Genomic DNA, 27,658 nt, shown 5'->3' on the forward strand with positions numbered 1-27,658 from the left:
TGCAGAAATACAAAGGATCATGATAGATTACTTAAGCAACTACATGCCAATAATATGGACAGCCTGGAAGAAATGGACAAATTCTTAGAAAAGCACAACCTTCCGAGACTGAACCAGGAAGGAATAGAAAATATGAACAGACCAATCACAAGCACTGAAATTGAAACAGTGATTAAAAATCTTCCTACAGGGCCTCCCTGGTGGCGCAGTGGTTGAGAGTCCGCCTGCTGATGCAGGGGATACGGGTTCGTGCCCCGGTCCGGGAGGATCCCATATGCCGCGGAGCGGCTGGGCCCGTGAGCCGTGGCCGCTGAGCCTGCGCGTCCGGAGCCTGTGCTCCGCGATGGGAGAGGCCGCGGCAGTGAGAGGCCCGCGTACCTCGAAAAAAAAAAAAAAAAATCTTCCTACAAACAGAAACCCAGGACCAAATGGCTTCACAGGCGGAACTATCAAACATTTAGAGAAGACGTAACACCTATCCTTCTCAAAGTCTTCCAAAATATAACAGAGGAAGGAACAGTCCCAAACTCATTCTACGAGGCCACCATCACCCTGATAGCAAAACCAGGCAAAGATGCCACAAAAAAAGAAAACTACAGGCCAATATCACTGATGAACCCAGATGCAAAAATCCTCAACAATATGCTAACAAACAATTCAACAGCACAGAAAATGATCATACACCATGATCAAGTGGGGTTTATCCAAGGAATGCAAGGATTCTTCAATGTATGCAAATCAATCAATGTGATACACTATATTAACAAATTGAAGGAGAAAAACCATATGATCATCTCAATAGATGCAGAAAAGCTTTTGACAAAATTTAACACCGATTTATGATAAAAACCCTCCAGAAATTATGCATAGAGAGAACTTACCTCAACATAATAAAGGTCATATGTGGCAAACACACAGCCAACATCGTTCTCAGTGGTGAAAAACTGAAACCATTTCCTCTAAGATCAGAAACAAGAGAAGGTTGTCCACTCTCACCATTGTTATTCAACATTGTTTTGGAATTTTTAGCCACAGCAGTCAGAGAAGAAAAAGAAATGAAAGGAATCCAAATCGGAAAAGTAGAAGTAAAGCTGTCACTGTTTGCAGATGACATGATACTGTACATAGAGAATCCTAAGGATGCTACCAGAAAACTGCTAGAGCTAATCATTGAATTTGTTAAAGTAGCAGTATACAAAATTAATGCACGGAAATCTCTTGCATTCCTGTACACTGATGATGAAAAATCTGAAAGAGAAATTAAGGAAACACTCCCATTTATCATTGTAACAAAAAGAATAAAATACCTAGGAATAAACCTACCTCAGGAGACAAAAGACCTCTATGCAGAAAAATATAAGACACTGAATAAAGAAATTAAAAGATGATACAAACAGATGGAGAGATATACCGTGTTCTTGGATTGGAAGAATCAACACTGTGAAAATGACTCTACTATCCAAAGCAATCTACAGATTCAATGCAATCCCTATCAATCTACCACTGGCATTTTTCACAGACTAGAACAAAAAATTTCACAATTTGTGTGGAAACACAAAAACAGCAAATAGCCAAAGCAATCTTAAGAAAGAAAAACGAAGCTAGAAGAATCAGGCTCCCTGACTTCAGACTATACTACAAAGCTACAGTAATCAAGACAGTATGGTACTGGCACAAAAACAGAAATATATATCAATGGATCCGGATAGAAAGACCAGAGATAAACCCACGCACATATGGTCACCTTATTTTTGATAAAGGAGGCAAGAATATACAGTGGAGAAAAGACAGCCTCTTCAAAGAGTGGTGCTGGGAAAACTGGACAGCTACATGTAAAATAGTGATATTAGAACACTCCCTAACACCATACACAAAAATAAGCTCAAAATGGATTAAAGACCTAAATGTAAGGCCAGACACTGTCAAACTCTTAGAGGAAAACCTAAGCAGAACACTCTATGACGTCAATAACAGCAAGATCCTTTTTGACCCACCTTCTGGAGAAATGTAAATAAAAACAAAAATAAACAAATGGGACCTAATGAAACTTCAAAACTTTTGCACAGCAAAGGAAACCATAAATAAGATGAAAGGACAACCCTCAGAATGGGAGAAAATATTTGTAAATGAAGCAACTGACAAAGCAGTAATCTCCAACATTTACAAACAGCTCATGCAGCACAATATCAAAAACACAACCCAATCCAAAAATGGGCAGAAGGCTAAATAGGCATTTCCCCAGAGAAGTTATACAGATTGCCAACAAACATGTAAGTATGCTCAACATCTCTAATCATTAGAGAAATGCAAATCAAAACTACAATGAGGTATCACCTCATACCAGTCAGAATGGCCACCATCAAAAATCGACAATCGGGCTTCCCTGGTGGCGCAGTGGTTGAGAGTCCGCCTGCCGATGCAGGGGACACGGGTTCGTGCCCCGGTCTGGGAAGATCCCACATGCCGTGAAGTGGCTGGCCCGTGAGCCATGGCCGCTGAGCCTGCGCGTCCGGAGCCTGTGCTCCGCAAGGGAGAGGCCACAACAGTGAGAGGCCCGCGTACCGCAAAAAAAAAAAAAAAAAAAAAAAAAAAATCGACAATCAGTAAATTCTGGAGAGGATGTGGAGAAAAGGGAACCCTCTTTCACTGTTGGTGGGAATGTAAATTGATACAGCCACTGTGGAGAACATTGTAGAAGTTCCCTTTAAAAACTAAAAGTAGAACTACCATACGACCCAGCAATCCCACTACTGGGCATATACCCTGAGAAAATCATAAATCAAAAAGAGTCGTGTACCACAATGTTCATTGCAGCTCTATTTACAATAGCCATGACATGGAAGCAACCTAAGTCTCCTTCAACAGATGAATGGATAAAGAAGATGTGGCACATATATGCAATGGAATATTACTCAGCCATAAAAAGAAACGAAATTTAGTTATTTGTAGTGAGGTAGATGGACTTAGAGTATGTTATACAGAGTGAAGTCAGTCAGAAAGAGAAAAACATATACCGTATGCTGGCAGATATATATGGAATCTTAAAATATATATATATATATATATATATATATTTATATATATATATATATATATATATCTGGTTCTGAAGAACCTGGGACAGGACAGGAATAAAGATGCAGATGTAGAGAATGGACTTGAGGACACGGGGATGGGGAAGGGTAAGTTGGGATGAAGTGAGAGAGTGGCATGGACATATATACACTACCAAATATAAAATAGATAACTAGTGAGAAGCAGCTGCATAGCACAGGGAGATCAGCTCGGTGCTTTGTGACCACCTAGAGGGGTGGGATAGGGAAGATGGAAGGGAGATGCAAGAGGGAGGAGATATGGGGATATATATATGTGTAAAGCTGACTCACTTTGTTATAAAGCAGAAACTTACACACCATTGTAAAGCAATTATGCTCCAATAAAGATGTTTAAAAAAAAAAGCTTTTAAGTTTCATTAGGTGTCATTTGTTTATTTTTGTTTTTATTTTCATTACTCTAGGAGGTGGGTCAAAAAAATCTTGCCGTGATTTATGTCAAAGAGTGTTCTTCCTATATTTTCCTCTAAGAGTTTTATAGTGTCCAGTGTTACATCTAGGTCTTTTATCCATTTTGAGTTTATTTTTTGTTTATGGTGTTAGGGAGAGCAAACTAATCTTAGAATCCTAAGGGAAATTTTGGAGGGAGGCTTTTTTATTAGTTTGTTTTCCATATTTCAACCATTCTCTTTTCCTAAGTAGCAAATACTTGAATGATTGGAGAAAGCCTGAAATTGCATTTCTTGTATTAGGTAGATTCCTAAGGTTTCCTATTGGAGTCATCTTGAGATAATATGTTTGATTTCCTATTATTTATTTCAGTGTCCTTTCAGAGTTCCAGTCAATCTTAGGAAAAGCTCTATGTTGGTAGCATCATCACAATTTATTCACGTAACCTATTATATAACTGAAGAGTACAGATATGCACAAGATACGGTTCTTAAGCTTAGTGAAGGCCTTAGGGAAAATAGGATAAAAAGGTCAAAAGACATATCTCTTAAATCCATTTAGGTCTATAAATCATTTGATTATTCTCTTTTGTAGTTTATCTTTTTTAAAATGTCATTTCGATTTTTGACCTGTCATAGTTCATGCTAAGAAGATTACCATGAACCCTGAACTCTACTGATATCTTGTAAGGTAATTAACTTGCGGAGAAACTCTATACTTAGACAATGTAACTCTGACAGAAACAATGTTGAAAAGTAACAAAAGTAATCATTTATTCAGCCCTTGATATGTCTGAAGTATTCTGCCAAGTGCTTAACTTCCATCTGTGATATTCCATCTTTAGGAGCAAGTCCTTGGTATTCTGTGAAACAATTCAAGTTACTAATTCCTCATCATAACAGTGTTCCCACACTATTGTGATAATTGAAGAATGTGGACCCAGGTTACCTTCTTTCAGAACAATACACTGGAGATGCCCAAGCACAAATTAGTTATACTTGAATAATTAGGCATGTGATATAGTTGTATCCACTCATTTCTATTTCTTTAAGCAGTGAGAGGATTAATATACTGTTATGAAGTTAAAGTTGAGAAAATCATATTGATAAAAGACATTTAGTAGCACAAGAAAAGGATTATCATAAGTAATATTTATCTGCTGTCCACAACCATTTGACACAATCAGTGCAAGGTTTTACATTATGTTAATTAAGATCAACAATGGTTAGAACTCTAATCACTCACATTCTTTAAAAGATATAAGTAGTACATACAGTATTGGAAAACTGTATAGTGTTTGGTGTCTAAATGTATAGAAGTAAACTGAAATTGGTCCAAGGGTTAAGAATCAGACTTGAATAAAAGAACAGCCCTCACTTTCTTATAAGGGAGAAGGTACAATTAGCCTGAAATAACACCTGGGTTGACATCTTTTGTGGGTGTAAGAGAATAACGAATGATAATTTGAAATGCAACAAAATCTTAGTTTTGGGATATTCTCTACATAAGAGATGTCCTAAGGATTATGTAAACATGCATACATACATACATACATACATACATATATATATATATATATATATATATATATATATATATATTTTTTTTTTTTTTTTTTTTTTTTTTTTTTGCGGTACACAGGCCTCTCACTGTTGTGGCCTCTCCCGTTGCGGAGCACAGGCTCCGGAGATGCAGGTTCAGCGGCCATGGCTCACGGGCCTAGCTGCTCCGCGGCATATGGGATCTTCCCGGACCAGGGCATGAACCCATGTCCCCTGCATCGGCAGGCGGACTCTCAACCACTGCGCCACCAGGGAAGCCCTATATACCTATATATTTTATTTATTTATTTATTTATTTATTTATTTATTTATGGCTGCGTTGGGTCTTTGTTGCTGCACGCAGGCTTTCTCTAGTTGCGGTGATCAGGGGCTACTCTTCAACGCAGCGTGCAGGCTTCTCATTGCCATGGCTACTTTTTGTTGCTGAGTATGTGCTCTAGGTGCTAGGCACGTGGACTTCAGTAGTTGTGGCACATGGGCTCAGTAGTTGTGGTGCACGGGCTTAGTTGCTCTGTGGCATGTGGGATTCTCCCGGACCAGTTGTTGAACCCATGTCCATGCCTGCATTGGCAGGCAGATTCTTAACCACTGTGCCACCAGGGAAGTCCAACACATATATATATTTAAAAATAGTTGTTTTGAATGCATATAATGTTCATATACATGGAAATGGAAAATATGAATGTATGAAAAATTATGGGTGAATACTCCTTGGATAAAGCCACCTGCTTTTTTATCTCTATAACCCCCCAAATATCTCAGGAACCCTTATACTTCTCATTTTAATCACTTGCTATGCTCTTTTGTCTAATAGATGATACCTATTGTTTGCATTTACTTTTTTAAGAGCTTAGTGAAAGCTTCAACTATGTTAACAAATATTTAGAAAATGTGTTGCTGTTTTCTCCAGTGAAGAAATGTTATTTTTAAAAAGTTTTAAGGAAATATATTTTAGAATATTAATTTTAAAGTGGCTTGGAGTAGATTGACAAAGCCAAAAAGGACCAGAGAAAGAGATTTTAATCCCAGATAATACATGAATACAGATAAGGTGATACTAATGGACAAGGAATGGGAGTATCTGTTTAATAAATGAGAAGTTAAAATAATTCAGGAGACAACTTGGAAAAAATGACGTGAAAGAAGATCTTAAGAAAATTTTCCTAAAATACTAAAACATGCTTAAGATACTTGGATATTTAAAATTGTTCACATTAAGTTATTTTGTTAGTGGAAATGATACTGTGTTATTTATAAAAACTAGTAACTGTCGAGTTTAAAAAAATCTAGGAAACAAAATTCTAACCAATTTAAAAATATTCCATTTGAAGAATTTTAGTGGATTTTGAACCTATTTGTTAATATTTTCAAAGTAACATCTTCCAACTATTTTGTAGAAACAACTAATTAATATTATAAAAGATGGAAATTTATTAACCCCATTTCAAAAAGGCACTTGCATGTTTGGTGGATGAGATTGAAAAATAATTGTTGTGTAATGATTTAGTAAATATAGGTAAAGTACTTCTTCCGTTTCAGTCTCCTTATCTTTTAAAACTGTTTTTTACTTTTTAATTACCATATCACAAAATATCAAACAAAGATTTTCTAAAATAACGCGTATTAATCACATTGCTCTCACAAAAACATTGTTGAGAACTTTTTGTGCATTATTTAGTAAAATAAAATGAAAAACTATTTAAAATATTATGTCATCTTTATCTCATCTTTTTAAAATTTCTATTTAAATGTGATATACTACATGCTTTTCCAGTTGTTTATGAAAATAACATTCAGAAATTGTTTACTGATAGAGGTTCATGATCAACCTTTTGGAGATCACTCTCAGAGATGAGACATGTAAACATGCAAATTTCTTTAAACTGTGAAAAGTGCTTTCCAGAGGAACACACAACAGGAACAAATTGCCTGGAGGCATTAGAGGAGACTTTACTGAGATGACCCTAAGACCGTGTCTCATTATGTACAGATAGGAATTTTTTAGGTGGTTATTTCACTAGTCTTTAGTAGACCAAAGAAAAATATAACATTTCTCAAATGATTTTATTTTGGTGAGGTCTGCTTAATTCAGTGATTCATGTTTCTGTCAATAAATGTAGAGAAAAGAAGAAAATGTATTATTTTAGATTTAGATCTAGATGAGTATGCGACTTCGGGTGGACGTAGAGAAAGATGGCTTGTCTAAACTTACTTCCTCATATCTCTTACTGTCCCATTTTTCTCTTTATTGGGTTTTTCACTCTTGGGCAAGAGAAAAGTATTGCTAAAAACCTTTGTAGTGATAGTTTTCATCCTAGTTATGGTAAAGAAAATGTTATATATTCATAAATATGTAATATCTGTAAAAAACTTTTCTTAACATGGCATCCCTCTTTCATAGCACTAACCATGATATATTGATGTACCATACTATATTAATTTGTTCATACCTCTGAGCTCTTTGATATCAAGGACATTTATCATGGTTTTTCTTTTCACCCCCCCATTCCTACATTTTCCTGCACATACTAGGCATTGGTATGTTTCTTAAACTGAATGATACAATCACTTTCGTGAGACTTTATGCCAGTTTATTTAAATATAACTCACATCAAGTTCACTTTCAAAGCTATTTGGAAATTTATTATAAAGGTTGTATAAACTTAGGACTAATAAGATATAAATTGGAAATAGCCAGAGAAAGAGAAGGATGCAGAAATGCTAATTATGAAAGTAGTTACCTGTACTGTATTTGTTGCATTAAAAACCGCCACAAGGGCTTCCCTGGTCGCACAGTGGTTGAGAGTCCGCCTGCCGATGCAGGGGACATGGGTTCGTGACACGGTCCGGGAAGATCCCACATGCTGTGGAGCGGCTGGCCCCGTGAGCCATGGCCGCTGAGCCTGCGTGTCTGGAGCCTGTGCTCCGCAATGGGAGAGGCCACAACAGTGAGAGGCCCACGTACCGCAAAAAAACAAAACAAAAAGAAAAACCACCACAAAACTTAGTGACTTAAAACAACAATGACTTAGTATTTCTCACAGATCTGTAAATTTGCTGGTCTCAGGTAGGTGTGTCATCTGGTCTTACCTGGAATCACTCATGTGGCTGAAATAATTCATTAGCTCAGCTATGGCTAGAGAATCTAACATGGCCTCAGTCAGGTGTTTAGGGCCTTCCTGCTATCTGTTTTGCTAGACCTTTCTCTCCACATCATCTCTCACCATTCCATGATTTAGCCTGGCCTTCCTATCATGGTAATAGAAGTATACCAAAAGAGTGAAGGCAGAAACTGTGAGGCCTTTTGAGACATAGGCTTCAGAACTCACACACCATGACTTCTGCCCTATTCTGTTGACCAAAGTCATAAGTCCAGTCCAGATGCAAAGGTTGTAGAAATACATTCCCCCTCTTGATAGAAGGACTTACAAAGAATATGTGGCCATATTTAATCTTCCACAATAATATATGAGTTGTTGTTACGTATAAAATTTGTTTCTCAGCTAGCTCATAATGAGGGGAAAATGAGACATTAAAGTACTAGCTACCAGAATGAAGAACTAATACCAGAAGAATCCATTTTTTTCTTCCAGTTTTATTGAGGTACAATTGACATGCAGCACTATATAAGTTTAAGGTGTACAGGATAATGACTTGACTTACATACATCATGAAAGGATTACCACAATGTTTAGTGAATAAAAACAAATACAAACAAATTTTTTCCTTGTGATAAAAACTCTTATGACCTACTCTCTTAACAGCTTTCATGTATAATGTATGGCAGTGTTAGTTATAGTTGTCACATTGTACATTATATCCCTAGTACTTATTTATCTTATAACTAGAAGTTTGTACTTTTTGACCACCTTTATCCAATTCCCCCTTCCACCACCCCCTGCCTCTGATAACCACAAATCTGATCTCCCTTTCTTTAAGTTTGTTTGTTTATTTTTGAAGTATAATTGACTTACAACACTATGTTAGTTCCTGATACAGGACAGAAAATTAAATTTTTAAAATTCCTTTAGTTTTTAATAATACACGGGAATTATAAAAAATTCCAAAAATACAAAAAAATAAAATAAAAAGAGTAAAAAATAAAATGCACTTCAAATCTAATTACCCAGAAATAATTATTATTAAGATTAATTGTAAAACATTCTAACATCTTTCTGTGTCTATATTACAGGTAGAAGAATGGATGAATGAATGTTTAATTGAGTAAAAGATGCAGCTATATGAAATTAGGATAATTCTCTAAAGTTAATACAGAATAGCATTTTATTTCATTTAAACAGAGGAAAAAGAAAATGAATGAAAAGAGCATATTACAAGAGATATTATTTGCTAAACAGAGATCTCTCTAAAGTTAAAAAAAATAAGGAAAATCATTAATAGGTTACAGTCATAGTTTTAACTTTTTAAAGGTAAAAAGGGTTGGTTGAAAGATAAGGAAGCTAGCACTGTTACATTTCCTTCTAACTGCCCTCTCCTTGCCTTCAAATTTCTGTTTATTGTATGGATATCAAAAAAAAAAAGTAAAGAAAACCTGCTTGAACAATATCTGGTCTTCAATCTGAGCTTATTTCATAAACCATTGCAGAGATGTAGGAAGAAAGATGAAGTCAGCCCAGAGTACACCAGATCTTGACAGACTTGCACAAAGGAAAATAGAGGAAGCGAGGGAACAGAGACAACATGTCGTCTTTTTTGGAATGCTCTGTTTTTCTCTGTGAGATTTTATTAAATGTCGAGTACTAGAGTTTTTCTACCTAGATAAGGGTTTAACTCACTGTTTATGTGGGGATATCATTAGGTTTCAGATTAGTTCCCCAATTCAGTGTGCATTTGTTCCTGGAAGCTTCAACTTGATCACAGAGATTCAACCCCTTGTTTCACTTGTTTCTCACAGCAGCTGCTTTCAAGATGAAAAGATAGTTTCTTTCAGTTTACATCTCTCTAGATTTGAAGGTATTAGTGAGAATTTTTATGATTCTGATAATTCACCATTATGACTTCTTTGGGAGCCAGAACAGCATTATGAGCCTCAACCCTGCTGCAGTATGCTTCTCAAAGACCATTTATTTCTGTCGTTGACCACCCAACTTTTGAGATTTATGACATAAAGCTGTATATATTTTTTCCCATTTGATCATTGCTGGTGGAAGTTTTTTCCTCTAGTTTTTACTCTTTTTTGTTGTTGTTGTTGTTCATTTCTGTTAGATATGGAGAGGCAGAAATTCTCTGTTACAAGTTGATTCTACTGTGCTAACCTGTAAGCTCAAGGCAGTAAATTTTTAAAGAAATACCTTTTATGTAAGGGAAAATAACCATTAAAATAGACAATGTCTTCAGCCTCAGTTTTGCAACAGATGCAGAGGAATTTTTCATAATGGTGGTTCATGTAGAAATCCTCAATGACATACTACCTGGTAGCAGCCAAATATTAAGGTATATCTTAAAATGAAAGGTATCTTATAGGTGTAGAAACATGTATGATGAGATAAATTGCTTTCAGGTGATCTAACGTGATAGAAAAGTAAGACTCACAATATCCTGAGTGGTACATGGTTAGAAAGCATGGCTTAGTCCAGTTTATATGCATATATAGCAGCTTGAGGAGTCTTTCTAAAATTGCAGATCCTGAATCAGTAAGTCTTGGATGGGACCTGAGATTCTATGTTTCTAACAAGCTCCCTGGTAAAACAAATGTTGCTGGTCTTCAGATCATACTTTTAGTAGCAAGGTTTTTGATTAGACTCACAGCACCTATACTTGACTAAATCCTTGAGTCCAGGGCCTTATTTGTCTTTGGATCCCTGTTATCTAGTGAAGTGCCAGAATAAAAGGCACTTTATTGTTAAATAAACGAACTGATGTGTTAAATAAGTATATGACCACTAGGTGTCTGGGATACTCATATTTTATATTAACAGTTGAGAAAGAATCCTTATGTTTTGGAGATCCACTGAGTGAATGATAAGATTGCTATTTTCTCTTAAAAGTCCAAAATCCTAACTAAGATTTTTGCTCAGTTGAAAAACTGTTGTACATCACACAGCTACTTTGGACAACAAAATATTACTTTTCAAATACTTGAACATATCCTTAACTGAGCTCAAGATATCAAATTTTATTTAAATGAAAGAAAATCTATAGAGTATGTGTTATCAGTTATCCATCCTGGGAATAGAAAAACTTAAGTAATATGCCTATGGTGCAACTCATCTTAAGCTATGACATCTTTGTGGGCCCACCCAGTTGGGTTAGCTGTAAAGTTCACCTTCAGATAACTGAACTTATTGTCTCTTTAAGCTAGTAGTTCTTAACTGGTTGGCAGCATTTTAAAATTACCTGGGAAGCTTTTTAGAATCCCAATTTCCAAGCTGTACCCCAGAAATGAGACCCAAGCATCAGTATTTTTACAAGCTCCACAGATAATTCCAGTGTATAACCAAAGTTGAGAACCATTACTGGACTATGAGCTCTTTAAAACCAGGGTCAGTCTTTCACTTATTTTTTAACTCTTAACACCTAAGACATGGTGTAGGTACTCAGTAAATGTTTATTTAATCAATGGATGAAATATGTTATAGCAATTATTGCCTGTTGCCAAACAACAGCATTCTTCAGTCTAAAGGGACTATTTTGACTATTTTTATTGGCATTTTGAAATTTGAAAAGTTTGAATTGCCCTCTTGGTATTGACAATACTGAAAATTAGTATTTGATATAGTTTTTTTTTTAATGCTTGAGTTATTTTGTTGATACAAGTTGGATTTCACATCACTTTTTATCAAGATCTGATATAAATGGAGGTGTGGTCAAAGACTAGAATGCTGTGGCACAGACACTTCAGTAATGTGGAATGTTACAAAGAAATCTAAAGTTTCTAAGGTCTATTAGTGGGAAGACAAGATCAGTTCATCTCATTGCTGAGTTATGGAGTCAACTATGTTTTTTCTATAGACCAGAAATAATAACTACTTAGAATGATGAGTATTTTTGCTTTTCTAATTTTTAAATAAATAGAAGAGCAAAACAATGGAAATTTTAAGTTTGATTTGTGAAACCACCACATAATCATCTTTATTATAATAACCATTGATTTTGTTTGTTTTTGTTTTTAATATCTTTATTGGAGTATAATTGCTTTACATTGTTGTGTTTGTTGTTGCTGTATAACAAAGTGAATCAGCTATACGTATACATATATCACCATATCCCCTCCCTCTTGCGTCTCCCTCCCACTCTCCCTATCCTACCCCTCTAGGTGGTCACAAAGCACGGAGCTGATCTCCCTGCGCTATGCGGCTGCTTCTCACTAGCTATCTATTTTATATTTGATAGTCTATATATGTCCATGCCACTCTCTTACTTCGTCCTAGCTTACCCTTCCCCCTCCCCGTGTCCTCAAGTCCATTCTCTACATCTGTGTCTTTATTCCTTCCTGCCCCTAGGTTCTTCAGAATCATTTTTTGTTTTTAGATTCCATATATATCTGTTAGCATATGGTGTATGTTTTTCTCTTTCTGACTTACTTCACTCTGTATGACAGACTCTAGGTCCATCCACCTCACTACAAATAATTCAATTTCGTTCCTTTTTATGGCTGAGTAATATTCCATTGTATATATGTGCCACATCTTCTTTATACATTCATCTGTCAATGGACACTTAGGTTGCTTCTGTGTCCTGGCTATTGTAAATAGTGCTGCAGTGAACATTGTGGTACATGACTCTTTTTGAATTATGGTTTTCTCAGGGTATTTGCCCAGGAGTGGGATTGCTGGGTCATATGGTAGTTCTGTTTTTAGTTTTTTAAGGAACCTCCATACTGTTCTCCATAGTGGCTGTATCAATTTACATTCCCATCAACAGTGCAAGAGGGTTCCCTTTTCTCCACACCCTCTCCAGCATTTATTGTTTGTAGATTAACCATTGATTTTGTGTGTGTGTGAGCTTTCCTCAGAACAAAATTATAACTATATCAGTGGTGGGAGTTCTTCAGTTAGGCTCTAGTAGTCTATATTTTTTGTCTTTTTAAAAATAGATTGTTGCCATTAATTAATCACAGCAAGGGAAAAAAATCTCCTTCATTTGGAGTTTTGCGCTCTCCATTCCTGTGATACCAGGATGAAATAAAAATGAGTGAGGAAAGGGAAAAAAATCATTTAAAAATCCTGAATTGTCCTTCTGAATAATTATCATGCATTTTGTGTCACTGATGAATTAGAGAACTGAGGGCATTGTATTTTACATACAGATAGCAGCCTGCTACTGGTATTTCACATCTAATTATCAGTACATAAATGATATAATTGTATTATTAAGTTTTGGACCTGAATTGTATAAAGGTAATGAAACAATAAAATACCAAAGCAAATATTTAATTATAATTTAAATGAGCACTTAATAGTTCTTTTTAATAAATAGTGAAAATGTAGGATGGATGAATAGAACTAGCAATAGAGTAAGCAGAGATCCTTGTCCCACTTCTTTACAAACTAGCTGGGTAACTTTGAGTAAATTATTTAACCACATTGTACTTCAGTTGTCTTATCTGTAAAATGAATAGGCAAATCTACTAAGGTCTCTACCAACTCCAGAATTTTATGGTATGTAATACTAATCTCAACTAAGTGTCATAATATTGGTGTGGAAAAAAAGAAACTTTAAGCAATCATTTATTCCTACACCTTTCCTTTAAGGCAACTATATGTAAAATAAAATCCTGAAAAATGTAAAACTTTCCTAAACCACTTGAAACTTAGGAAAAAAAAATATTGACTCAATCATAGGCAAAATATAGAGGAACATCTGTTGAGGGTCCAACAGCTCTAAGTTTAAATTCTAGCTTTTTCCTCTACTAGTTTGTGAGCCCATGAGCAAGTATATTTCTTGATCTCTCTGAGTCCATTAATGAAAAAATCCAATGAGTCTGTTTCCTTAAATATAAAATTGAAGTATGAATATTTACCTGACAGGATTGCTATACTTATTAAATAATGAGATCATATAATTAGAAATAGTGCTCAATTTTTTTAACCTGAATATATTTTGAGTGGCTGACAAGATGTCAGACATGCCATTTAAATACATAATGAACATTAATTATAAACTATTTATGCTATTTCCTCTGTTACATTTACTTTCAAGAATCTGATGGTTGCATCTTCATTTTCTATAATGAATAAAATACATACCCAAAACTGCAGTGTCTTTTGATTAACAGTGGAAACTGTTCCATGAATTGTGCTTCACATTTTTCTTAATGAGTGTTGAAAAGAATCTGTTTCTTCACTGTATACGAAGTATTTCAGTATGTGAATGTTTTGAGTAGGCAGGCAAGTCCTTCTGCATGTGAAAATATTATTATTTTCTTTCAGGAAACCCTGATAGATTGGTGTGATGAAAAGGAACTTAATTTGATACTAACAACTGGAGGAACAGGGTTTGCGCCACGAGATGTCACTCCAGAGGTGAGATAGTATATGCTTTTCTGATATTCAAGGAGTAGACTATTCATGTTATTTTTAATCCTTTTTATTATTTTTATATGATTTATGTAATTTTGCTAGACAGAACAAGAGACCTGTGGTTCTAAGAATGTGAACATTTTGCTGTGGGAGAATCATTATATTAAAAAAAAAAACTTTCTTGACTTCTTTTCTTTGGACTTAAACTAGAAATTATCTAAAATGAGGAAGATTGAACTGGTCCAGAAGGTAATCCTGCATTTGCTCAGTGGTCTGTGGTATCAGCTGAATTTCAGACATATTGCCAAAGGAGGTAATAGCAGAACTCTGACTCAGCATGGCAGTCTGGTCTGATGTGCTTTGTTAATATAATTCAAAATGTTTCTGATTTGTCTTTTCTTGAGATACCCTTGTCATTGGTCTTAAGTAGGATGACTGCAATAGCATATTTATACCAATTTTATAGTATTTGATGAGAAAGTTATATATTCCATAATTTTAAATGTGAACTTAAATGCAAAATTTAATAAGCCAAAAGGCAGAATTAATCTCTAGGCTTCATGCCACAAGAATCACCTTCAACCTTGCACAGGAAAAAAAATTAGGGAAAGAATGAAGAATAGATAGTGCTCAGTGATACAAGGGGGAAAGTCCTTCTTTCTTTTTAAAGAAGCCATAAGCGTCATGTGTCACTTCAGAGTCATATGCAAACTTATATTAATACTTGTGACATTGTTTCCTTTACCTCCCAGAAAAGTGTTTCTTGGCTGGATTTCAAGTTACTGTTAACTGGTTTTTTATTTCCAAATCAGTACACCATTGTGTCTCCTATCTTATTCATAGCACGATTCTTTTGCTCTGTACCTATTAAATGATTATTGTCCTTACTCTAATATAGCAGTTTTCAAACTTTAGCTTGTACCACAATTAGAGGTAAAACAGATTGCTGTGTCCCACCCACAGTGTTTCTGATTCAGTCAATCTGCAGTGGGTCCCAAGAATTTGTGTTTCTAGTAAGGCCCCAGGTAACACACATGTTGCTGGCCCATAGACCGTGCTTCCAAACTTTGGGAACCATTGGCTCTAGTATGTGAAAATGCACATTGTTTTAACAAATTTTAAAATGTTTTCTATTCTTCTATGTAAAAATCATGGCACAGAAATTTTTGGAATATTATTATAATTAAGCTTATAAATAAAGTCGTTTTGTTAAGCAATTCTGGGAGATTGTCAGCTTCAACTACTTAAAAAAGTAGTCATTCTTACATAGCTTCTGGGTCCTAAGGGGAAATGGTCCTTTGGCCAATTTTTATATTTCTTTTAAACTGTGAGACTAACTTAAAAAGTACAATTGGAAGGAAGCCATCTCCTGTAAAGGTGTGTTTATGTTTTCTTTTGTTTGTAAGAAAATCGCCCACATATGTGAAGACATTGATTTTTGGAGTTTGAGTGCTGGGTTAAGTGTTTGAAGTAAATGACCTTGGTTTTATATATCCTTGTTGTTTGTGTGCTGGTTTGATATTTTCATAATATTACTTTTATATCAGAAGAGTAGAAAAAAGGTACCATAGAATTCATTCATAACCAGTTAACAAAATTATTTTTAATTGTGGGAAAATAATTTGTATCACAAAATTAAATATTTTGTACTCCGTGGAGTTTCAAGTTAATACCAAAACACTAGGTTGCAAATCCAAACTTTTAAATTCTGGCTCTGCTACTTACAACACGGTGAGTGTAGACTAGTTATTAAATCATTCTGTGCCTTAATTTCCTATAAAATGAGGGAAATGAAAGTGCTTATGTACCAGGGTGGCTGTGAGGTTTCAATGAGAACTATTCCTGGCATTTTAGTAAGCACTATGTAAGGGTTAACTTATAAGGGTTAATTTTTTTTATTAGTTATTACATAACTACCAAAGTGGACAAATTTGTAGTATTTTTATATATAACTATCAAATGGGCAAAAATAGTCGTAGACTAGATTTAAAGTATATCCATGAAATCGTCACAATCTTGTTAAATTTTTTAAAATTTTAGCATAGTAAGCTTCATATTTTATCTTTCCCATCTCCATATAACTCAGAGGTCTTGAAATTCTACCATTCTAGTATCTGTTTATCGCCCGACCTTTTTTTTGCTACTGTTAACAAGAGTCTATGTCTTTCCATGACTTTGTATATTTCATTATATCAGAAAATTGAGAAGTCCTTTATTCTTCAATACAGTTCTTCAGTTACCAGAAAAGCTTAGAAGTGCTCTTATATTTGTATATGCCCATAGCAACTACCTGGGTAAAATTGTATTAGGGTAAATCCATATAATTATGTCTTCTCTAATATCTATTTTTGAAAACAAGTAACTTAACTGATTGTGAATATCTTGATCTTTAATAGATTTACTTTATTTCAAATTATATATATATATATATATATATACATATATATATATATACACACACACATAAGGTATGATTATCTACAGCAAAAGTCCATAGGGCTGTTAAGCCTTTGAAAAATAAACATAAAAGCAATATAAGACCACCCAAAAATAATTCTCCTAATTTCTTCTTATCTTTAAATAGTTGCAATTCTTATAATATGTAAAACTTTACACTGGGATGTCAGCTAGGAATCCAGAAATATAATTTTGGACCTGTAATAATATAGTTAATTGTCTTAGATAATTGTGCCTGAAAAGAGAAACCTATTTGTAGAGCATATGTACCTATATACAACTTAAGGTTGCAAATATTTTTAAATAGAGTCAGAAGTTATTGACAGAAAACACAAATATTAGTGATAAAGGTAAAATAATATAAAACTTCTCCCTTAAAGTGCTAATATTTTATAGTCAGTAATTGTCAGTAATAAGTTTGATCTGCAAACACAATGGACAGTGTTTGTGAGTTGTGTGGGTTGTTTAAAAAAAGGAAGGGGGAAAATGATAAATTGAATGAGTGAAATAAAGCAATGTAAAGTTATTGTCACTGTGTTTGAACTTTAGAGAAAATGAAAAGTTTAATAGCTTTAGAGTTCTTCCAGGTCTATTAACAGAAAAATGGAAATAGCAAGTTTAGTAAAATGTATCTTATTTACATATTTTATACAAATAAGGCAATCAGAATTGATTTTCCTAAATTACGAATTTGTTTCTCCTTTTAGGCCCTGTATCTTAGAATGAGGTTTATCTGATAGTCACGTACCTGCTGGTCTGTTCCCTGACTCTCAACATGAGATACTATCAAAGCTTACATATAATAGCATAATAATCCATACTCTACAACTTTTGAAAAGCTTTATTTTTAATAATAGATTGCATTTTCTCAGATCTGATAAAGGTTGGATAATCTGTTGACATTGGTGAAATGCTAGTAATAAAATTCTATAGAACGTAACTCATTGCTATACCAAGTATATTATCTCTTCATGTCCCATTATCACTTAAAAGCAAATATATCCAAAATAGGTATTATTACATAAAGAATCTTTTATTATTCTTAAATGGTAAAAGTATAATTAAGGATGTATAAGTGAGGTAAAGTGAAAGCCGTTTAGACGTAAAGTCTAGAAGAGAATAAAAGATAAAGAAACATTTATTTTAAAAAGAACATCTTTGCAATTACAAAGAAATGTTTGATAATATATTATGGTAAATTAGAAAATACTGAACTATTTAATATTTGTAAGGTAAAAATAATTTTCAGCACTTTTAGACTACTAAGCTACACCAGAATAAAAAGTTGCATAGTAATATATTATTTTGATTATGAATTAAAGAGTTAAATAAAAGCCTAGCATGCATGTTAGGTCTCATTATTTATTCATTTATCAAGCTTTTTATTTCTAATCCTTGATATGTATCTGATGCCATGCTGGGTGCTGGAGTTAAAAAATGAATAAGACATGGTCCCTGTCCTCAAGAAACTCAATCTATTGCAGGAGTCAGCAAACTACGGCCTGTAGGCCAAATTCAGCCTGTCGTATTTTTTTGTATGACTTGTGAACTAAGAATGGATTTTTCATTTTTAAATGGCTGAAAGAAGCCAAAAGGAAAATAATACTTTGTGACACGAGAGCTATTTGAAATTTAAATTTCAGTGTCCATAAATGAAGTTTTATTGGAACATAGCTACACTCATTCATTGACCTATTGCCTGTGGCTACAACAGCAGAACTAAATAGTTGAATGAAAACCGTATAGGCCTGCAAAGCCTAAAATATTTACTATCTGATCCTTTGCAGAAAAAGTTTGCCAACCTCTGGTCTATTAGATGAACATAAGTCATCTTTACTCACATTTTTAACTGACTTTTAAATTTACTTTTACCTTTTGTTCTTTAGTAATTTGAAATGATGTTGGGTTTCATTTCTTAAATTTTTATTTTCAGAAGGAGCAAAGAAAGAACACTTTTCTTCCATAATAAAGTGTATTGCACCATTGTCTCAGTAGACAATATAGAATAATAAAAACAAAAGATCCCTCATTATAAATAATATATAAAATTTTGAACCTTCAAAATTGATCAAATTATTGGATTTGTTATACATTAAGTAAAGTCTCACTCCGAAAAAATTTTCAAGCTATTGTTCATAGTAGTATCTCCTAAAATGTGTCCTGATAAAATTTGTCATTATGAAATAATCAAACTAAAGGAGGAATCGCAAAAATTTCAGGAAACTATAAATTTGATGTAAAGGGTGTTCATTTAAAAGGGTTTTTATGGTTCATTTTGGAATTGAAGAGGCATCTGACAAAATGACTAATGCTGAAAGAGGTAAAATCTGGTACAAAGGATGAATTTCTAGGAAAAAATTACGAATTCCAGATCACATATTTTGTTTATAGCCTAAAATATTTACATTTCTTTGGAACAGATTACTACCTAAGCTTTTCTACAAATATTTTCCACTTGGGTTATTAGGAATTTTTTTACAGAAATATCAAATCAAAGAAAAACTATTTTATAAAATTTATTTCATAATCAGTATATTGAAATTTATATATTTCATAACTTCAGGTGTGAATGTACTGTAAGTCAACTATAATTTTATGTGGTCATTAACCATTTTTCTTACATTATAATGCTTCAAAAACGAGAATACTGTGTAAGTAAAAGGAAGGAGACATAATTGAGCTGAGTTACTGACTACATGTTAATGATTCTTAATTTGTGACTCTTGTGAAAATCAGTGAGAATTTACATTTAACAGCACCATCTAAAAGTTAACATTGGACATTTTAAAAACCGGAAGAACTCTCCTGCATTATAGCAGAAGCATAGCAGAACACCATGTTTAATAATTTCTGTTTTTGGGCTTCCCTGGTGGCACAGTGGTTGAGAATCCGCCTGCCAATGCAGGGGACATGGGTTTGTGCCCCGGTCCGGAAAGATCCCACATGCCGCAGACCGGCTAGGCCCGTGAGCCATGGCCGCTGAGCCTGCGCGTCCGGAGCCTGTGCTCCGCAACGGGAGAGGCCACAACAGTGAGAGGCCCGTGTACCGCAAAAAAAAATAATAATAATAAATAATAATAATAATTTCTGTTTTTGAAAGAAAATTTGATCACTACGGCAGGTCATTTAAATTATATAGTTGCTTTCAAGTACATATCATATACTGATACCGTAGAGCTCTATGAATATTTATTTTGTAATTCTAACATTGTTATGACTAAGGTAAAATACCTATTATACATGTAAAAGGTAAAAATAACCATATTGAAATAAAATTTTGAGTATTTTAAAATTGTTCTATACAAATAGGATAACTAAACAGTGTGAAATTGGTAAGAAAGCAGAATACTAGAAACTCTTGTACTGGAAATATTTAAAACTAGATTCAATAAAATATACTATCCCTTATGGTCAAATAAGGTTATATTTTATGCCATTTGAAGGAGCTCTTTTTGTAATTTTTATGAAATAGTCCTGGACGTGGGAAATATGTTTTCATCTTTTTACCTTTGTCTAAATATGTTGGGATGCAATATGTCTATATCCTGATACTAACACTGTAGAGTCAGACAGACCTAAATTTGAATCTAAAACTCTGCCACTAACTAACTATGAAATTAAAGCAAATTAACCTGTTCAAACTTCAGTTTTCCCATCTACTCAATTAGCTAATGCCTACCTCTCAAGGTTGTTTTTTCTGATAATTGAGGTAATAAAAGTAGTCAATAATACTAATTAACAAATATATATAGTACTTACTATGTGTCAGGAGCTATTTCAAGCATATGTTAATTCATTTAGCCTTCAAAACAACCATATGAGGCAGGTACTATTGTTGTATCTATTTTAAAGGTGGAGAAACTGAGACAGATCAATTAATTGATTTGCCCAAGGTTATCCAAGCTCGGAAGTGACTATAATGCATGTAAAAGCATCTAGTATAAAACCTGGCATGTTTGTAGATGCTCAGTAAATGTCCTTTTTTCCTTTACCTTTTTCCTTCTCATTTAATTAATAATATTACCTATTACTTCTAATTAGATATGACAGCCCCAAATGTTTCTGCTACTAACCATTGTACTCTGATACCTATTGTTAGCTATTAGCATACCTGGTGGATATGTCTAAAAAATAAGAATGTTAGTCAACATTTTCCCACTACTACTTCAAGGCATGGGCAAAGGAACAAGAATAAGAATTTCTATAGTCTGTATTATATGTGGATTATTAGTGCAGTTGCATTAAGTACCTCCTGATACCCTGTCTGAACCTATTTACTTTGTACCTCTGTAGTTTAAAATTTTTGGAATATGGCTTGAAATGGCCCAAATATGTGACATTCAGGATAGCTTTTTAGTAATTGTCCCTTTTATCTGGGGTTTATATTTATTTTGCATTATCCACTGTAAAGTAGTATATGCCTCAGAGCATGGGCACATTTATGACCTACCAGTTTGCTAAAAACAACATTTACAGTCTTCGTTCAGTTTAACAAGTATTTATCAAGCACCTTAAGGCTTTATTGAGTGAGTGCTAAAGTACATGTACTCCTAAAATTGTCACCTGACAAATCAAAACAATACAAACTTAGTATCAAAAATGTTCAGACAATTCAGGTCAAAAAAATTCTTTAAAGGGAAAGATTAATATAAAGCTGAGCTATCAGTGAAATTTTTATACAAGTAGAATTTAAGCTAATTGAAGGAGAGAAATAGGATTTAGATTAGGAGAGAAGAAGACATTGCTGATGGGAGTAAGAAAGGGAAATGTATGATCAAGCTACAGAGAAAGATAAAATTAAGAAAATCTTCCTGGCTAGAGCAGAAGATTCACTTTACATAGAAGGATGAGTAAACTAGAACCATGTTATTTTAATCTCTTTCTTAGAACAGCTAGAGTAGTACCATCTGTGGAGATGAAAAACAGCAACTATCAGTATTCAGAGATTACTCTGAAGCCAAAATTCGTAAGATGACTATCAACCAATACACACAGTAAAACCATGCCATCAATCATTTCTAAAAGTAAACCCTTTTGAGAATTGGCACTTATTCAAGTGTACATTCCCCAGTAAGACTAACATCATTCTTTTGGAAGATTGTTTTTTTGCCCTGGTTTTTGTTTTGTTTTATTTTGTTTTTGAAGTTCTGTTGTACTGTGCAAACCTAGTGACTATCCATACCATTATTTGTATATAAAATTTAAACTGCTGTGAAGTACCAGGTTCCAATTTTGTTGATTTGTTGTGTGGAAACCTTTTCAGTCAATACTTATCTTACCATCAAAACAAGGGATATTTTTTATCATAGATTTTTGTCAGTGCTGTACCTCGAGTTGGCTTAATGTTTTATATAAAATTACTAGGTAGTAATAGAGAAATCACCATTTGATGAGAATTCAAAATCTGTTGTGTTCAAAGTCCTAGCATGACCTTTTCATCATTCCCAGCCTTTGTGTGAACATCTCAGTCACAGCTTCTTTCATCTGAGAGTTCATTGCTTGTGTAATTCTAATTATTTGAAAGTCCAACCCTGCCACCTTACCCAAGACATTTACCCTCTGTTTTATTTATGCATTAAAAGGAAAAGCTCCTTAGTATTACTATCCTAGTTGAAAAGTAACAGGTATAGCATTAGAACATTTAGATAATTAGAGCAATATGTGACATTGCATTTAAAAATCATGTTGAAAGCCTCCTGTTCCACATAGCAATACTACAGAGGGAAGTGTACATTGTTCCTTGAGGTGGGGATTTTGGAATTTTTAGCATAAGGCAAAAGAAAAATTTCATATATGAAGAACCCATAAATAAAATGCTGTCTTCATTTTCCCTTAAGTACGTTTCTTTATTGCATGCCTACTCTGCATCAGAACAAGTTTTCAACTTTTGGGGAGTCCTAATGGGGAAGAGAGATGAATCATATCAGTTAACATACAAGTGAGTACAAATATACTTATTATCGTGAATTCGATGTCTAATTAGAGCTCTTACTAGAAAAGTCTTGTTGCACGTATAACCATTTGTGACTCAGCATAACAGTGCTTAAGAGCGCAGACTACTTAGATTCGAATCCTAGACTCACCTCTTAATAGCATGTGACCGTACACAACTTACTTTACTCAGTTTTCTTATGTGTAAAATGGAGAGAATAAGAGTACCTACCTCAGAGGGTAGTTATATTATGTGAGTTAATGTAAGTAAAAGCAATATTTATTTACTACATAAATATTTCCTATTATTACCTAAAATCTAAATAGAAAGAACTTTAGCTTAAAAAGTAAATAGATAATGGTTGAGTAAATATTGAAAGAATTTTTCTCTGGGGAAAAAATCAAGCAGGATAGGTTACAGAAAAGGAAAAAGAAACAGAGATGACATGCTAAATGTTTATTTTTACCCTTGAATTTATCAGAGTAATAAAATCTTGAAATCAGTGTTCCAACTCACCGTTACAACCTACTCTCATAAAATGAAGAGAGACAGGCATACTAGAATAGTTTTGCAAAATATATGCTAAGATATTGACAACAAAGCATCATTAAATATTTTGCAAATATAAAATGCTAAAAGCATGTTTATTTAGAGATAGTTTCAGGAATGAAGATTTCAGAATATTCCTTTCTTCATTATTGTCTGAAACCAAGAATGTGAATTCATCTTCCTTTTATTAGATCTCCATCTATAAAATGGACTTAATATCACTTTTCACACAAAATATAATATGATGACAAATGGATTTATAGCTATCAAGTACTCTGAGCTTTTTAGAATAATATCACTGAATTAGAGCAGAATATTTGTAACTTTATGTTATTGCCAGGCACAAAAGGAAACTGATAGAGGGTAAGAAAATGGACTCAGATAACAAAATAAACTGTTTGGAATTATTCTAATAATTTTACTTGTATTATTTCCTCATATTGGAACTTGGGAAAACCATGGCTGCTATTAAAGAATGGCAGACAATTATCCAACAGAGGGAGTAACCATTTCAGATAATCATAATAACATAATAACAGACACAACTGAGAATTTACAGGAAGAATCCAAGTTCCTTCAAAAGATGCTGGGAAGAAAGAAGTAAAGCTGTTGGAAGTATGGAGTTTGAAAATGAACTGTTACCAGTTGCACAGAGAGAGAGAAAGACATCAAATATCAAAGGCAACAATGCAGAAGAAGCAATTGATTGTACTGGAAGGACCAATTGATAAGAGGCAATATATTATAATCCTCTGTGAAGACTGAAGATAACATTATATTGATGGATGTCATTGAATAATTTAAGTGTTTTCCCCTCACCTTCTTCACTCCTTCCCATAAGTTTGATTGCAGCATATGATATATGGCCCTTGCATGTAATAATCCTCAGCATGAAATTTTATGTGAGGAGAAGATAGGTCAGTTTTGATTAGGAGGTGATTTTGAATAGAGTTCTGAAAATTTTAAGAATACTTTTCTACAAAATGTAGGCATTGGAAGCAATGACAAAATTAGTTTTGAATATTGTATAAATACGGGATTTCCCTGGCAGTCCAGTGGTTGACTCTGTGCTTCCAGTGCAGGGGGGCATGGGTTTGATCCCTGGTCGAGGAACTAAGGTCCCACATGCCATGAGGCATGGCAGTAAATAAATAAGTAAGTAAGTAAAGTAAAATGGGGTCTTATTATAATGTTTCTCATGCTTGCAATGATTCAACTATATTTTATATAGGAGACCCACATTATAACCCCATTGATAAGGTTCAAAAGAGATTCACGTCATGCCAATTTCCCACTATTGTTAAACGCGGTATTTAGAGGTTTTGGGTAATTATGTGATACTTTGATATGAGTTCTATTTGTGGGTCCTATTTACTTCCCTTTCTCATTTACTCCCTTTTTGGCATTTTTCAAGACTTGCCTGTACTGTATCCTGTCCCTTAAGATGGGATTGCTCTGTGGGGTGGATAGATGAATGAATATCACCATCAGTATTAAATATTTAGAGGAATGAGTGGTCTGCTTTTATATAATATTGAAAGCCTATCCTAATATAAATGCACTTTCCCTCATAGGTGTATCTTGTGCAACAGTAGCAACAGTATTAATAATAATGCTCTAGTTTATCTTTGTTCAAACTTTAGTTATTACTGTTTGCCTTTTAAATATAAGATACCTTAAAAGAGGGATCAGCAAACTTATTCTTTAGAGGTAGTAAATATTTAGAGATAATAAATATTTCAGGCTTTGTGGGCTATATAGTCTCTGTCATAACTACTCAGCTCTGCCAGCCCTGTAGCACAAAATCTGCCATATGATGATATAAATGAATGGGCCATGCCGTGCCCCAATAAAACTTTATTTATGGACACTAAAATTGGCTTTCTCATAATCTTCATGTCATGAAGTATTACTCTTCTTTTGAGTTTTTTTTCAATCATTAAAAAATGCGAAGATTACCGTTAGATTGCAGGCCATGCAATAAAACAGACAGCAGGCAAGATTTGTTCCATTGGCTGTGGTTTGCCACCCCCTACTTTAGGACATTCCTAACCTATAGTGTATTAGCATCTGCTCTAAAAGCTAATAGTGTGTAAGCTTTTCAGAAAAATGCTCTGAGAATTTAAGACAAAAAGGAGTTGCCCTACGAAAATTAACATTTCATAGACTCAAATATGCCCTGACTGCCTACTGTGTATACACCAGGCACTGTTCAAGATATTGGGGATACAGCAATGAACAAAGAAGTCCGAAGATTCTGCCTTTATGGAATTTACATTTTAGTGGTGTGTCACAAATATAAGTAAATTAGTAAAATGCATAGTACTAGAGATGGTGATAAGTACTATGGATAAAAATAAACCAGGGAAGGTGGATAGGTAGTACAGGCCGGAAAGAGGGTTGTAATTTTAAATAAGGCTATCAAGCAAGGCTTCATTGATAAGGTGACATTTGAGCAAAGGCCTAAAGGAGGAGAATGAGCAAGCCATGGATCATGTAGAACCTGTGTGTCACCCTTAGTATAATGGAGAGTTTTGAGCAGAGGTGTAACATGATCTGACTTATATTTAAACAGGGAAAGCATTTAGGAGGCTATTGAAATAATCCAGGGGAAAAATGATAGTGACTCAGACCAATGATAGAGATAGAGGTAGTGAGGAATACATTATTGTTATGTATCGAAGGTAGAGGTAACAGATGGAGTAAGAGAAAGAGAAGAGTCGAGAATAAGATCGAGGACTTTGACTTGGGCAATTGGAAGAATGGAGTTGCCATTCAGTGAAATGGAGAAGACTGGGGGAAGAAGAGGTTTGAGGAGGAAGAGCAGGAGTTTTACTTTGGTCATGGAAATTTGAATTGCCTTTAGATATCCAAATGGAGGTGTTAAGTTGGCAGTTAGGTATATGCATCTGGAGTTCAAAGGAGAAGTCTGGGCTAGAGATACTATTTTTTTTAAGAGTCATCAGTATCTTAATGGAATTAAAATCCATGACAACCGATGAGATCATCAAGGTATTTACTAGTATTACTATTTATTTATTGTATTACTACCCCTACTTCATTTCTCATCCACTTTCAAAGAGGTAGGTAGTTTCTAGTAACCTGTCCCCTCTGCTCACTCACGAAGGGTGGAAGGGATCCCACTGAACAGGAACCTGGCCTACACAGGAAGTACTATTAGTTGGCTATCCTGAAATTTTGCCATGGTGTAAACATGGGAGTGAATTTTCCCAAGTACCTCCTTGCTGGAAACTGTTTGCACTGGAGGTAAGTGTGAAAGGGGAGGTTGTGGGGAATGATGGGGTGAGGGCTTCCTAAACCTTTCCCAAACCTCAAGAATGGCCTGATTCTGAGGAAGGGAGAAGGTTCAGGCTGGTTCTTGTTTCCCTGAACCAGTTTATACAGCCCTAAATTTGACCTGCTTTCCTCAAACTGGGAGTCAGAAATCCCTTTTCTCTTCTGTTTTTCTGCTGCAGAAATTCCCAACATTCCCATTTTGTGGGCTCCAGAAAGGGGTAAGCGAAGACTTCAATCCCAGCCAATCATTTCCAGATTAATAATTTTTAGTGTTTTGGTTTCTTTTATCATCATAAAAAAATGCTTGGACCCATTTTTCCCATCTGTTTAATTTCCTTGTGGATTGTTATGTATCTATGTTCTAGGGTCATTCCGTATCCCTGGGCAGTAGAGTTCAGATTCATATGCTATCTCCATTTGTGTGCTATTTCTCTTGTGGATTCTCATATGCAGTTTATTGATGACTATTTCCTAGATGGAAGACACCCCATTCAGGAGACTGCTTCACTCTTAATCTCATCTTTTCCTGAATGTTGTTTTGTTCTCCTGCTGACAGCTTTTCACTACCCTACCCAACTGCTTCTGATGATCTGTCATCGCTTCTCTGCTGTTCTGTCTTCCTGTTTGACTGCCTTTGATTTTTGTCTCTCCTTTTTCCCCCATTACGTATCTGCTGAATGATTTACGTTCTTCACTCACTAGTGCTTTGTCCATCAGCAAATGGCCTGGTACTACATATTCATCTGCTATTTTAGCATTTTAGACTGCCCAACATTGTCTATTGGCTCTCCTACCATTCTCCTATACCGTGGCCTTCCAAGTGCTGTGCTATCTATCTGCCTGATCTTGCCCTACCCAATCTATACCAGTAATATT

General features: G+C 34.5%; 1 protein-coding gene across 3 annotated transcripts in view; it reads left to right on the forward strand.

Annotated features, from left to right (window-relative positions):
- Positions 1-27,658, forward strand: part of GPHN (gephyrin) — a 631,539-nt gene that overhangs the window by 277,539 nt on the left and 326,342 nt on the right. For all 3 annotated transcript variants that reach the window (XM_082617455.1, XM_082617456.1, XM_082617457.1), the window contains exon 4: positions 14,458-14,550. In XM_082617455.1, the coding sequence (XP_082473581.1) occupies positions 14,458-14,550 (93 nt within the window). The remainder of the gene's footprint in view (positions 1-14,457; positions 14,551-27,658) is intronic.

Source organism: Mesoplodon mirus (assembly GCF_964341445.2).
Source record: "Mesoplodon mirus genome assembly, chromosome: 4".
NCBI lineage: Eukaryota > Metazoa > Chordata > Mammalia > Artiodactyla > Ziphiidae > Mesoplodon > Mesoplodon mirus.